The 13127-nt window shown below is 46.3% G+C and overlaps 5 protein-coding genes across 5 annotated transcripts; 2 read left to right on the plus strand and 3 right to left on the minus strand.

Annotated features, from left to right (window-relative positions):
• Nucleotides 1-304: 304 nt before the first annotated feature.
• Nucleotides 305-2136, minus strand: V1516DRAFT_663453 (vitamin B6 photo-protection and homoeostasis-domain-containing protein; the record flags this gene model as incomplete). Its single annotated transcript, XM_066920510.1, has 4 exons — nt 305-1248; nt 1305-1646; nt 1708-1784; nt 1850-2136. 4 exons carry the CDS (start codon nt 2134-2136, stop codon nt 305-307), a joined length of 1650 nt encoding a protein of 549 aa, XP_066777979.1.
• Nucleotides 2137-2983: 847 nt separating this feature from the next.
• Nucleotides 2984-4625, plus strand: V1516DRAFT_672840 (uncharacterized protein). Its single transcript, XM_066921810.1, has one exon. It carries the CDS (start codon nt 3296-3298, stop codon nt 4235-4237), a length of 942 nt encoding a protein of 313 aa, XP_066777980.1. The 5' UTR covers nt 2984-3295; the 3' UTR covers nt 4238-4625.
• A 363-nt stretch (nt 4626-4988) lies between these two features.
• V1516DRAFT_672841 (camp-regulated phosphoprotein/endosulfine conserved region-domain-containing protein) lies at nt 4989-6539 on the plus strand. Its single transcript, XM_066921811.1, has 3 exons — nt 4989-5532; nt 5593-5676; nt 5754-6539. The coding sequence occupies exons 1-3, from the start codon at nt 5488-5490 to the stop codon at nt 6063-6065; spliced, it is 441 nt and encodes a 146-aa protein (XP_066777981.1). The 5' UTR covers nt 4989-5487; the 3' UTR covers nt 6066-6539.
• Nucleotides 6512-9400, minus strand: V1516DRAFT_649142 (glucose-6-phosphate dehydrogenase). Its single transcript, XM_066920227.1, has 3 exons — nt 9212-9400; nt 8346-8418; nt 6512-8293 (listed from the first exon to the last, which is right to left on the minus strand). The coding sequence occupies exons 1-3, from the start codon at nt 9253-9255 to the stop codon at nt 6878-6880; spliced, it is 1533 nt and encodes a 510-aa protein (XP_066777982.1). The 5' UTR covers nt 9256-9400; the 3' UTR covers nt 6512-6877.
• A 1700-nt stretch (nt 9401-11100) lies between these two features.
• V1516DRAFT_684791 (uncharacterized protein) lies at nt 11101-12773 on the minus strand (the record flags this gene model as incomplete). The annotated part of the gene is made up of 3 exons (XM_066923582.1): nt 11101-12112; nt 12179-12336; nt 12390-12773. The coding sequence occupies 3 exons, from the start codon at nt 12771-12773 to the stop codon at nt 11101-11103; spliced, it is 1554 nt and encodes a 517-aa protein (XP_066777983.1).
• Between the last annotated feature and the right edge of the window lie 354 nt (nt 12774-13127).

Genomic DNA, 13127 nt, shown 5'->3' on the forward strand with positions numbered 1-13127 from the left:
TTCCTGCAGATCTCGAAACAATATTGCCTGTTCGGTCGTCTCAATGGGAAGTCCCACCGCCACCACAGCTCAGGACCACTGCCAAACCCGCACAAGGTTCTTGGGTTCTCCACCTCCGGTCTGTTGCTCCCACTATAATAGAAATCATTATAACAAAGATAATACCTGACTATCCAAAACTTCATTTCACCAAATACAGATAGATATACCTATATATACATAAAGATATTATACTAAAAAAAACTGATAATAGTGACGCTATTACTACGCTGTCTATAATTGTCCGTCGGTCCCTCTCTCATTTCTATGCTGTACGTGGCCGCACTCTCAACCTCGGCACAGAGCCCGCAACAACCATAAGCCGTCCTTGCCCAAGGGCCCACCCCCTGGATTTAAGTGCTTCCGCTCCCTTGCCATTCGGTCCGAACAGCGCGTCTACCATTCGCAGCGACGAGGATATCACTTGTCGTGCCTCTTCTTTCATGCCCTCCTCGGCACCCCACCCCCCACCGCCGCTGCTCATGGAAGCATGATGTTGTAAAAACAACTTCCGAGCCAAAAACAAAGCGTGGACCCAGACCCGTAGCTCTCGCGTGTCGAATCCGGGCTGGTGGTGTGCGGATTTTTCTCGAGTTCCAGCTCCGTAGTATATCTCGTCTGCAGATTGCATGTGATCCTCATCCCCGCTATCACTAGGCTCGATCAAGGCTGCCTGGACATATACATTGCTCGTCCGGCGGCTCCGTGAGCGCACGTGTCGATACCATAATACATACCCAGTGTTCCCGTCTCCAAACAGACTGAGTAATTCCTCGATAGTCATATCTGGAGGAAGCATTTTGCGAACGGCGGAAAATGAACCCACAAATGCCTTACCCATAATTGGTCCATTTGCTCCCCATCGTAGAACTCCGTCTCGCTCGAGAATACGTTCGCACCTAGAAACTTGTTTGGGCGACATAATCATGCCCGCCGATATTTCTGATATGCTGTCGACTTCCGCATCCAAAAACTGGGGCGCAACCGCATCGATGATTGAAGAAAACACAATGTTTGCTCGGTGACGGTTCAGGGTCTCCATTACTACTGAGCTCACAGCTCGATAGTTAGTCGCAAGATGTGTTGCAATAAGGATAAACAGCACGATCCAAGTCGGTTGCTCCTCGGTGAGTATCGGAACAATCACCGCTCCAGCAAGCATGCCAAGTAGAGAAATGATTGTCTCCTGAGAAGCGTCTTTCGCAGCGACTATAAAATACAGAGTTAGAACCGTCTTTGAATAGCAGAATGAACTTTGTACGTACCATCTGCAATACTGCCTTTACTGTCATCTGTGAAATGCTGCGTCAACGCAGCTTTGGATCCGTTGGCCATAACAGTGCACACAGCTTTCAAGATACCAGATAGACAAAAATACGACAGCTTGAGCACTGGACTACCTATAAAATGCGGCGATAGCACGTCAAAGAAAATCGATGTGTCGTTGACCAGATCGGCAGCAAACCGGAATTTCTTGCATTCCTGCTCAAGCATGGAACCAAATCTCCAAGCAAACATGATCGTGGCTAGACGGCCTAAGGTTTCCTGAGATACTGTGAAAAAGAGCGCAGATGTACTTGTTGCGTTCTGATCACCAACGCCGACCACTATGGATACAAGTCAGTATTCTAGCAATTGGGGCCAGATATGCGATGACATTGGACTCACAAGTTAGCACAGCACGCGAGCCAAGAAGCTGAGCAATTGAGCTGGCAAATGCTTGGATCGAATCAAATGTCTGGTAGCTAATTGAAAAGGACCGAGTTAAATAGACGTTCTGCTTGTACGGTAAACCACATGCATCACATACTGTATATAATCTGGGGTGACGCTGTCAGGATACCCCGTGGGGAGAAAGACATGCAGGACCTTCTGAAGATATCGAATTACACGCGAAGGAGGATGTCGACGGCCGGTCGCATAGATCTGGCCAAGTCTGTGATGAGCAGAGACCTCTACAACGGCCCCTATGCTCCCAGTAGCCGCCTGCTGAGTTCCTTTCTCGGACTCAGAATAAGCAGGGTATGCGTCGTAGAACGCCTTCGCAAAAATTCCATTGGAATCCCGCTCTTCGACAATTAGACGGTCAAGTTCCATGGTTTGCAATTGCAGGTGAATGATAAATTGTCAGAGAAAGCTCCGCGCAGAAACCTGGACAGATATGCGTGGTTGACGACAGACGACGCGTGGACGGGATCGCAAAGACTACCGCAGTATACAATTCCCAATCAGCCAAAACGACAATAGTACGTAAGTCTAGTAAGAGGCACACTACCGACGAAGCTCGCAGCGGATATATATTTTGCGCCGGTCTCCGTGTATGCACACATCAAGCAAACTTCACTGCCGTCAAACCAGAAAGGTATCGTGAGTTCTTCAGTCGATTGAAAGGGGAACAGATTAGACCGCACCAGCAAGACATAGGGCTGAGAATGCGGAGAAGATTAAACCGGAACTGGCCAAACTCAGCTTGGCTAGCGGACAGAGCCGCCAGCGGGAGTCTGCTCGGGTACGGGCTTCTGTAAAAAGAAATACAGATCTCAATTTTTCCGCGTTGTTACGTAAATGATTATATTATGTAATCGCTCTGTCGGACACGGCTGTAGAGCGCACGTGTCGATATCGTACGAGCCGGATCTCTGCTTGCTGTGCTGGTAAGCTGCCTCCGGCTCCCCTCCCAACCGGCGAATGTGCGGGCCCCAGCACTAGCACGCCATCGATCTCAGTCAGCACGCCAAAGCTTATATAGATCTATTTGTACCCATTTCTGCTGTAACCGTGAAATTATCTGCCACAGTTAATACCGTAAACGCGTAAAGTCTTCTCGCACATATATGTCCAGCGGTTCCACACTTAGTTCCTCCACTTCCTCAGCGATCTCGCATCGAACAGGACTCCCTTTCGGACAAGACCCCTTGCCCTCGGCCGCGAGTCATTGCTGAGCTACGCTGGTGAAGTCAAGTCTGCTTAAGTGATCCAAATCCGCTTCTTCCTCTTGCGTTTTCATCTCCTTCGAACCCAGACATATACACCGTACCGATTCGTAATCTTTTTCGAGAGAAAAGTATCAATCCGTCAAAAGAGCGCTATTGTGTAGCGTGTCCAGTGATTAAGAGCAGACTTCGTTAGGTCTGCTGCGTCGACGGTCGAGTTTTCCCTTCTACCCTTTTTTTTCGCTCTGCGTTTGGAAGCTCCGTCAGAGTGTGTTCGTCTTTGGTCATCCACAGCGCGCGATTCCAGTCTTTGCATCCGCACAATGTCTTCCTTTCCAAGTCACCGAAGTGGCATCAATATCAGTCAATATATTGCAAATCTTAATACCATCGAGCCAATTGAACTGTCGGATTCCTCCAAGTCTGGAGACGACCTGTCGCTCTTCACCAACACCCATTTCTTCGACTTCGACATGGGAAGGTCCACGGATGCCGGCGTATCTGCAGGAGATATCTGCTTTGACCTAGAGCATTCTCCAAAGTCTGAGCAGCAGCACCAGCAGCGTCAGCGACGGTCTCAGCAGCAGATTCATCAGCATCATCAGCAGCTGGATGTCAGTCCGTCATCTCAGAACACCGCTTCTCCGACCGCGGCGAACACTCCCGTCGCGCCCACTTCTGAGTTTGACTTCTTAGCTCCAAGCTACATTGACTACGAGCTTCCAATCATTCCTACGGCGTCTGGTGTTGCAGCATCGTCCGCCGAGACTCGACGCGAGATGACCTATGGACAGCAGGTAATCCACCCATCGGGGATTCATTTCCCTGCCACTCCGGCTGGATCTTCGGTCACTGGCCTTGCGCCCACTCCTCCAAGCCGTGGTAACAGCACTCCATCTCTGAAGCGGTCGTCGTCTACTGCGACTCTGTCCCAGGATGAGCAGTCGCGAATTGCTGCCGAGGAAGACAAGCGGCGACGCAACACGGCTGCTTCAGCTCGGTTCCGTATCAAAAAGAAGCAGCGCGAGCAGCAGATGGAGCAAACTGCCAAAGAACTTCAAGATAAGGTGCAGCAGCTGGAGGCTAAGGTTCTTCAGCTCGAGATGGAGAACAAGTGGTTAAAGAATATCGTTGTCGAGAAGAACGAAGTTAAAGCTACGACTCAGATTTTGACTTCTCGTCCATCGTCGGCTATTGAAGAACAAGCTGAAGAAGGGACTGCCAAAAGCTCGTCGAAGACTGTTAAACAAGAAACCTCTGAATAATTTATGTCCGGTTTGAATTTTGTCTATAGTTACGCCATGTTGGACCGGGAGTTTTGAGCATATACCTGTCAAACGAGTTTCGTGAAAAGTTTTTACTGTTTTTATTGTTTTGTCCTTTTTTTGTTTTGAATCTCTACTTGATTGTTCTAATTGTTTAAAACTGTTTATAATGGTGTTTTATGTTTGGAGTTTTATCTGTTTATTCTGTTTTGTTGTCTTGTTTTTTTTGTAATTTTGATATGCCTAGTTTATTCGTCTGTTATTCGACGTGATATTGGCAAAAATACAGTTTTAAACTGGGGACTGACTAGTCATGTGTGTACCTGATATGTGATTAGATCTCTGAATGTGTGTATAGACAGAAAATATGATTTAGTATTTTTACCAATATTTGATATTTTTGCATGTATTGTGCAGGATTGAACTATATAAATACTGTGCAATATGTTATACTCCATTTGTTCCCTTTGCGAATCCATTATTTCTATTTAAATTAAAGTATTATTCCGAGTTCTTTTCAATATGGGTCTATTTGATTAATAAAATGTCCTACTGTCCGGCACTTGTCTGATCACCAATCATGCCCGAATCATGCGGCAGAGAACAAACACAAGCGGACGTTGTGCCCTAGCCCCGTAATGACGGTCAGTCACGTTACCAGAATGACTGGTGGCCGTATTCTGAATTCGGTTTAGGCGAGAGGAGAAACGGCAGACGAGTCCTCGACCGACTTCGTTAAAGCGGACGTCAGTAGTAGTAGGTCATGTAATGTAGGAGGAGCACTATAAGAAGTACTAGTAGTGATAGAGGATTGCAGTCGTTTGTCTATCGTGAACCGGTTATTGTGCTAAGATCTCTGTAGCCGATTGATTTATCGATCAGATTATTGGGATTAAGCTCATCTTTGCAGACTTTGCTCTCTAGTTGTGATCTAGCTGTGGCGATTCGCAGGTGACTTTTTCTAGCAAAGAGATTCAATCAACCACTGTTCGGACTCTCGACCAGATTCGATAAGCACTCTATAATTTTCTACGCTGTCAGTCTAATCAGACAGGATATTTTGCTATTAATTCCACTTAGCCAGGACTTGATTCGACTGGTAGGACTGTCGATAAGAACAAATATAGTTCTTTCCTTGAATTAGGCGCGTCGATCCGTTCAGCGCACTGCGTCAAATTCCAAGAAAGAATTCCTCGATTGATTGGATCGAGCAGAAACTAAAATAATATCATAATAACACCACAAGAAGAATGTCGTCGATTGACCCAGCACGAACAAATAAAGTCGACATCTCGGTAAGTCTGCGAGTGTTGAATACCAAATCTAGAATCGACGTACTAACTAGCCTTCGACAGACTCTCTCTCCAGATGAGCAGCGAATGTTGAGAATGTACGGTCGTCTTCCATCTCGTCATGATATTCTACAAAACAAATTAAAGGTACTTGCACTTCTTGTTGCCCTTCTCTTTGTTTAGGGTCAAAGTGCCTTGACTGTTATTAACTCGGACAACCATAGGACCGGAAATATTTTGACTCGGGCGACTACGCACTTTCAAAAGCAGGTCGTGCAGGATCTGCAGACGTGACCAACGTGGGATCTCAGCATCCCGTCCCGGAAAATATTCCGCATTCACATACGAATTCGTTTTCAGGACCTTCATCAAGTACTCCGGGGTCGTCGACCGGAAGCTCGCCAGTCATTCCCGGCGCTTCGTTCCCATCATTCGCCGGATCGCTCGCAAACTCAGCCGGATCACCTACTTCTATTTCATCTTCGCCAGTGAAAGAAAGTCATTTGATACATGAGGCTGCAAGAGCGGAAGAATAGGTTTTACTTTGACAGAATATTATCAACACACAGAAAGAAAATCAATACATGGTCGGCAAGATATTTTGTTTTTGCAGTTACTTTTATTTCAGTTTATTGTTTTAGTATGTTTGCTCGTTGTTTGTTTAGTGTCAGCTTCGATCTCTGAGTTTTGATGGATTCCATTGACTTGTTTGGTTTAGTATATTTTAGTTGTATATTTATGTTATATTCTCGATTGCGTATGTCTGCGTAGCGCTGAAACGGAACTAGTAACCGTCTCCGGATTTGCATAGTAATTGCAAAATTTTTGTAGACTAAGATAACCCAAACTCGTATTGAATAATCTAAAATGCTACTTCCACAGTGATTCAGAATCTATCCCACCTTCTAACTGATCCACATAAAATCTCCATTCCTTACATCAATCTATATCAATCTACTCGATTCCTCTAAAGGTGATACATGTGCAATAAAAAGTGTATATATTTCGCTAGTTTTATAAGAATTTTTAGTAAGATAATATGGTTCAAAAAAATATTCGTTCGGTCAAAATTCAGTTATTAAGCTATTCATATAACTCAAGCTGGAAATGTCCCATACGGTCGATCTTAGCTTAACCTAAAAAAAATAATTGTTTACTTTACTGCAAAGTTGAATATCCCTAAATTTGTCTCCAAGAAATAAAAGTCAAATCTCGTCTGTCACCTTGGACTCCTCGCCAAGCTCTGATACCCTCGGATCTTTGCCTTCTTAGTTCTGATTTTACTAATTTATTTTTTTCATATAAAACCTAATCATTTATGATTCATCGTATATAAACATCCCACAATCTAAATCTTGCCGTTAGCCCGTGTAGTAGGCCACTGATACAAGCCATCAAGCTCACGAGAATATCCATGATCAGCCAGGAAATCGTCAAGAAACTCGGGACCTCTCGATCCGTACGGATATTTAACAGGGACAATGTCCTCATTCTGGTCAAGATAGTGCAAGAGAGGCGTGAAAATCTTCCATGACGCATCAAGCTCGTCGTCTCGCACAAAGTTCGAGTGATCGCCGTTAATAGCATCAAGAATAAGCGCTTCGTAAGCCTCAGGAATGTGCAGATTGGAAAATCGTCGCTTGTACGTAAGATCAAGTTCTGTCACAGATGTCTTCATCGTAAGTCCGGGAAGTTTACTATTCATCTTGATGTACACCGATTCATCAGGTTGAATACGCAAAACAAGCTCGTTACGGGGAATGTCTTTGAAAATTCCAGAAGTAACATCCTTGTACTGTACTCGAACCTCCACCTTAGCAGAGTCCAGCGCCTTGCCCGCCTTTAAGATAAACGGAACATTTTCCCAGCGGTCATTCTGAATGTACAATACTATCGCCGCGAAGGTCGGGCATCGCGATCCCTTGGGCACCGTTGGATCATCCAAGTAGCCAGGCTTTGTGCCGTCCGGTGACTTGTCATACTGTCCAATAATAACGTTCTTCGGATCAATCACTGGCATCGCTCGCAAAACTCGTACTTTCTCATCTCGAATATCCTCAGCGGAAAATGATAGTGGTCGCTCCATTGCGATCATGGTCAAAACCTGCAGTAAATGGTTCTGCATCACATCCCGAATAATTCCAAATGTGTCAAAATAACCTCCTCGGCCTTCAGTTCCAAACAGCTCCTTGAAGGTAATTTGTACAGACGAGATGTGGCTCTTATTCCACGAGGCATTGAAAAACTCGTTTCCGAATCGCAAAATGAGAATATTCTTCACCATCTCCTTGCCAAGATAATGGTCGATACGGAAAATCTCATCTTCCGACCAGATCGGTCGCAAAGCTGCCTGCAACTCACGCGACGATTCAAGATCATGGCCAAATGGCTTCTCGATAATAACACGAGCAGAGCCCTTCTTGGGATAGCAGTTAGTCTTTAGATGCTGCGAAACTGTGGTGAAAACTGTCGGCGGAAGCGCAAGATAAAACAACCGATGTGACTCGTCCGGATATCCTTCGATCTCAGAAATGTGTTTGTCAAGAACCTGAAAGCTCTCATCTTGGTCATATTGGCCAGAAACATAAGAAGTCAGAGCAAGAAACTCCTTCAGCTTGGCTTCATCCTCGGCACCTGGAGTCTTGATGTAGCTCGAAATACGCTTCTTGTAGTCGGCATCGTCCATCTTGGTACGAGCATAACCGACAATCTTGATACCTTTAGGTAAAAGATCATATCTGTATAGACCAAACAAAGCAGGATACTAAGAAAGTTAGAACTATGACGTCATTCATCTGAAATATCTGAACACCTACAGTTTTCTTCTTTGCAAGATCACCAGAGGCACCGAGGACAACGATAACCGAGTCCGAGGGCAATGGAGGAGCACTAGAAACGATTTGTTAGATATGGGAAATCAAAGGTAAGAATGTCTGCCACGGCCAATAAATTCCCGATCCCTCTAGCCCTATCCAGCGATGAACGCTATGCCTAAGCAAATCATTCATCTCTATTGTTGATGGAGACATAGGCTCTGTAAAGATGATGACAAAGAATATGTACAGGCATAAATCATAATTCAGTCAATGCACGGAATGCGCAAATAGCATATGAAATAATCGAATATGCACGTCACTGATTCCAGAGCTGTTGTGACCAGACCCGGATCGTGTCGGCAAGTGAGGCCGAAATAACCGCAAATTTCAGTCAACTACAGCAGGCCGAAAAAAAAAAAGTTCCACAGAACAAGATCAGAAGAAACGATAATCATGTCATCAATACAATATTGTCGATCAACAAAAAGAACAGTCCAACCCCGGTCACAGCAAGACAGAATAACCAATACTGTAATAGCTACGACGTTTGACGGATGACGGAATTGCGGGTTCTCGCCGAGCAGCCAATTTCAGACCGCTCGGCACGCAGACAGCACTCTCAGAACCGCAAAAACCTGTTCAACCACAAAAGCATCGATTGAAGTCAACAGATCCTGTATAACCGAACGTAGATTGCAAAAAAAACCAACAAGATCGCGGGCTAGTGCAGTCCGAATTGCGCGGCGCACGTGGGGCACTCATGCATTTTAGAGAGGGATTAGGGAAGGAGGGGCAGCGAGCGAGAGAGAGAGCAGAGAAGCCGGACAGACAGCGATAAGAGGGCAGCACAAAAACAAGATACATACGATCGGGCACTAGGATCCTCAGCAGCAATAATAGTGTCAGCCATTGTAAAGAATCAGAGCAAATACTGGCAGTAGACACAAATAAAAAGGTTGAAAGCCAGACGCAAACAGCAATGAACAGTGGCCGAGAAAATGTGTGGGCGAGAAGGAAGGAGAGAAGCCAGGCGCCTGATAAATAAGTCTTTCTCGACCACACACTCTAACCGTCATTCTGCCCCGACGGAGGCCCTCCAGAGCAGTGCGGGGCTTACTGGGTGTATGCTGCTCACACGCACATCTACGGGTCTATTACCGGATACTAACCCCTTGTTATGTGACGTGAGTCTGCAAACTGGCGAGATCTGGCGGGAGACCGCTTACTCAGGTGGGAGCGGATCCAAGCCCCTCCACGCAGCCTCTAGAACGGACGAGATCAGCATACCAAGCGGGCCTCGAGCAGAATATTGACTGGGTCCGAGAGAGAACGAGGAACCAAAAACTGAGAGAGCAATGATCAAAACGGCGAGTGCAAACTGTAGTCAACGTCGGTCGAATTGAAGGTGCAATTCTACCTTTGCTTCCGTGTTTCTGGGACCGTCTCGTCTTCCTCTCGTCCTTGTGTCCGACGATACCCATGGGCTCGAGAGAAAACTCAGTAATTCTTTCCTATTTGGGGGCTCCGTAAACAGAGCCTTGTCTCCGGATCGTTTCTTACTTGCCCAAACGCACTCACTCTGTACCGGCTCAGTACTGTTCTACGTGTGCGCTTCTTCTCCGGCCGCTCATTCCAAGAAACATCCAGACTACGTCTCGCTATGATCGATCGCCTGTGATCTCGCTCAGCAGGGAAGTCGGTAAAGATCAGTCATTGTCCTGCCTTACCGCCTGTCCTCGAGCTCCGAATATGCTCCCGTCAACCGGGGATCCGCCTTCCTGTCCATCTCCGCGTAGCTAAGCCGACACCGTCCTTGCCTACACTGGCGGGTGATGTGATCTGTCTACAGTTCTTCCTCAGGCCATCTTCCGCTGTCCGCTATTACCACCGACCTTGCTTGCGCTCCTACATACTGAACTGCCTGTGCTACGTTGACTGCTGCTGCTCCCAAACTGCAGACCAGTTTCCGTCGCTCAGTCCACTATTACTACTATCCGGGCCAAGTCTTTATCTCTCTATCGCCCGGAAAGCCTCGACATCGTTGCTCTCTCCCACGGTCTGATGAATTCATATTTCCGTAACTGTCTTCACCTGCCCACGATGCTCGGTCCGCCACTGCCCGTCTATTGTCCATCCCACTCCTCCCACTCTCTCTTCCTCGCTCCCTCCCGCCCTCCTTCTAATCCCCGTCCATCTCCGTCTTGTCTGTTTCCTTTCCTCTTTGGGCTCCTCTATGTTTCTAGAAATCCTGGAAAGCCCTCCGTCTTTGTCTTTCGGCATCTTGTCCTCCTCCCGCCAGAAACCTTCAGTTTCGCTGTCTCCAAACCCACCATTTCCGGATTCTTTTGTACACTCTTCTGACAAACCCTTCGGCTGTCTACCACCCGGTCGTTCTGTCTTCCACTCCGTCTGCCAAACCTGCTTGGTTGTCTGTTTACTTACCTATATCCGATTGCACATGCACAACTCTCACACAGCATGTTTAACTCAATTACCCTACTCTCCGATGTTGAGAGATATAAATTCCGGCAGAGCCATCTAACTGATAAATTGCCTTAAATCACTAGTACAAATATAGCTTTGAAATACGATAACAAACAGCTTTGTAGAATACATAAAACACCATCAAGATCAAACTTGTCAAAAAAAAAAAAGGCAACAGTTTTTGTCTTCTCTTATTTTGCTTATATGTTCGGGTCTCTTTCCCTAGTACATCTTACAATTGTCCTCAGCCATTCTTCCATTTTCCCATCTTTCAGGCAGACGTAGAAACCTCAGCTGCTCCATTCAGCCCTTCTTCTTTCTTGGTCTCTACCTCATCGTTCCTGTCCTCCGTGACGCCCGCTTCCTTCGACGCCGTGCTATCTTCCGCTCCTGCTTGTACCTCCTTCGCCCCCGCGGTCTCACCACTCTCAGACGCTGCTTCTCCTGGACCCGATGGCGTCGGTGTTCCTGGGGCCGATGAAGAACCTCCTTCGAACATATGATTCCATGACTCAAGAATTTTTTGCGAACGTCCTTTGAAATTGAACTTTGACTCCAGTGGAATTTCTCCCAGCTTTAGAATCCCCTTTAGAACCTTATTGATCTTGGTCTGTCGAATGATCGACAGCTCCAGTCCTTGAAAGTTCTCCAGCTTCCCAAACAGTCTGTCCATGGCTTCCATTTCCTCTTCCACTGGCTCCTTCTCCTTCACCAAGAACGCCTTCTGTAATTTATGTCGTAAAAATAATACATGTTTCGTGCGTTCCTCGAGAGATTCGCGCAGTGATGCTGCAGCGCTGATCTTCTTTTTGCCAATGCTATCTGACCCAATTTCTTTCTTACCGCTGCGCTTCTTTGCTTCTCCATTGCCTGTTGAAGGCACTGAGCTCTTCGGAGCTTTCTTTGCGGATCCATTTTCTTTTTTCGTGGAGCTACGTCGCTTCTTCGATGAGACGGTCGACTCTTCAGTTGCAACACTTTTCCTCTTCTTCGATTGTTTCTTCTTTTCAGTTTCTATATCATCTTCATCATCCTCTGCCTCTCCAGCTTCTGCGTCGCCATCCGCATCCACATCATCCATCTCTGCGTCTTCTTCCTGCTCTTCCTCGTCCTCCTCATCTTCAGCACCACTTCTCGCAAATTCTTCTAGTGATGGAGGCTCGGTCGCAATTTTGTATGCCTCAACAAGAGTTTTATCTCGTCTACTTTTCGCCGATTTTGCAACATACGCTTTGGCTTCTTCAGTTGATAGAAGTTTCAGATCTACCTTTGATGCCCACATACTGTTCCATACTGTCAGTACTGCCTCATAACTCACACACTCAATTTAAAAAAACAGTGAAACTTACTAGTTGCCATCATTAAAGAATCGAACAGGGAAAGACGTAACTCCTGTCTCTTCTTCAGGTAGACTCTTCCGCTTCACCCGACCTGTGCCCGACGAACTACTTGCTGATTTTGGCTTTGATTTCAGGATATGCTGAGGAAGAAAAGCATCAGCAAGAACCTAAAGAGTCAATAAATCAGCTACAATGAGGCAAAAAAACTAGCATCACATACCATGCCAGGCCATGGAGGAAAGCCTGTCAGCTTGGCAAGAACAATTGCACCAGGCAGATATTGTCCAGAGGATGCTTGTCCCTTTGATTTCGGAGTGATAGGAACAGATTCAGACTTGGATTCTTTGTCAAGGTTCTCGTCTTTATCCACGCCGTCCGCACCTGTCGCATCGTCTCCTGCTGGCTTCTCTTCGCTACTACGTGATTCAAACTCACTCGGCTCCGTGGATTCATTTTTCTTCCCATCGCTCTTTTCCTCGTCTTGCAAGCTTTCTCCGACTACACTAGAGATGGGAGCTTCTTCATTCTGTGATATGTTCGTCGTCATAGATGCAGCCTTCTCCTGCACTTCGATACCTGACGACGCGTCTTCGACTGTAGACATATTTGCCAAGGACTTGTTACACAGCAGAATCCAAAATTGATTTGGTAGTGAACTAAATTAGCCTGTGAAGAGATACCAGGACTTGCGATTTCCGCTTTTTCGTATGGATCTAGAAAGAAAGCGCTGCTGATCGGTCAAAAGACGCCGGTTTCTCGAAGCACAAGCTACTATATAATAGTATCACCACTGGCGTGCAAGACAACGATAGCACAACGGTCAGAAATAGAGATGACTCGATCGCAACGATCGAGAGAGATTAATTTCACGGATTCAGTGCTGGAGTACTAGCTGAAAACACTTTCTCGATCACGGACTTCCTTTTAGTTCCACAAGAGAGACCAATCGTCGGCTGCG

The sequence above is a fragment of the Lipomyces oligophaga genome (genome assembly GCF_038497815.1).
Source record: "Lipomyces oligophaga strain CBS 7107 unplaced genomic scaffold V1516scaffold_3, whole genome shotgun sequence".
NCBI lineage: Eukaryota > Fungi > Ascomycota > Lipomycetes > Lipomycetales > Lipomycetaceae > Lipomyces > [Lipomyces] oligophaga.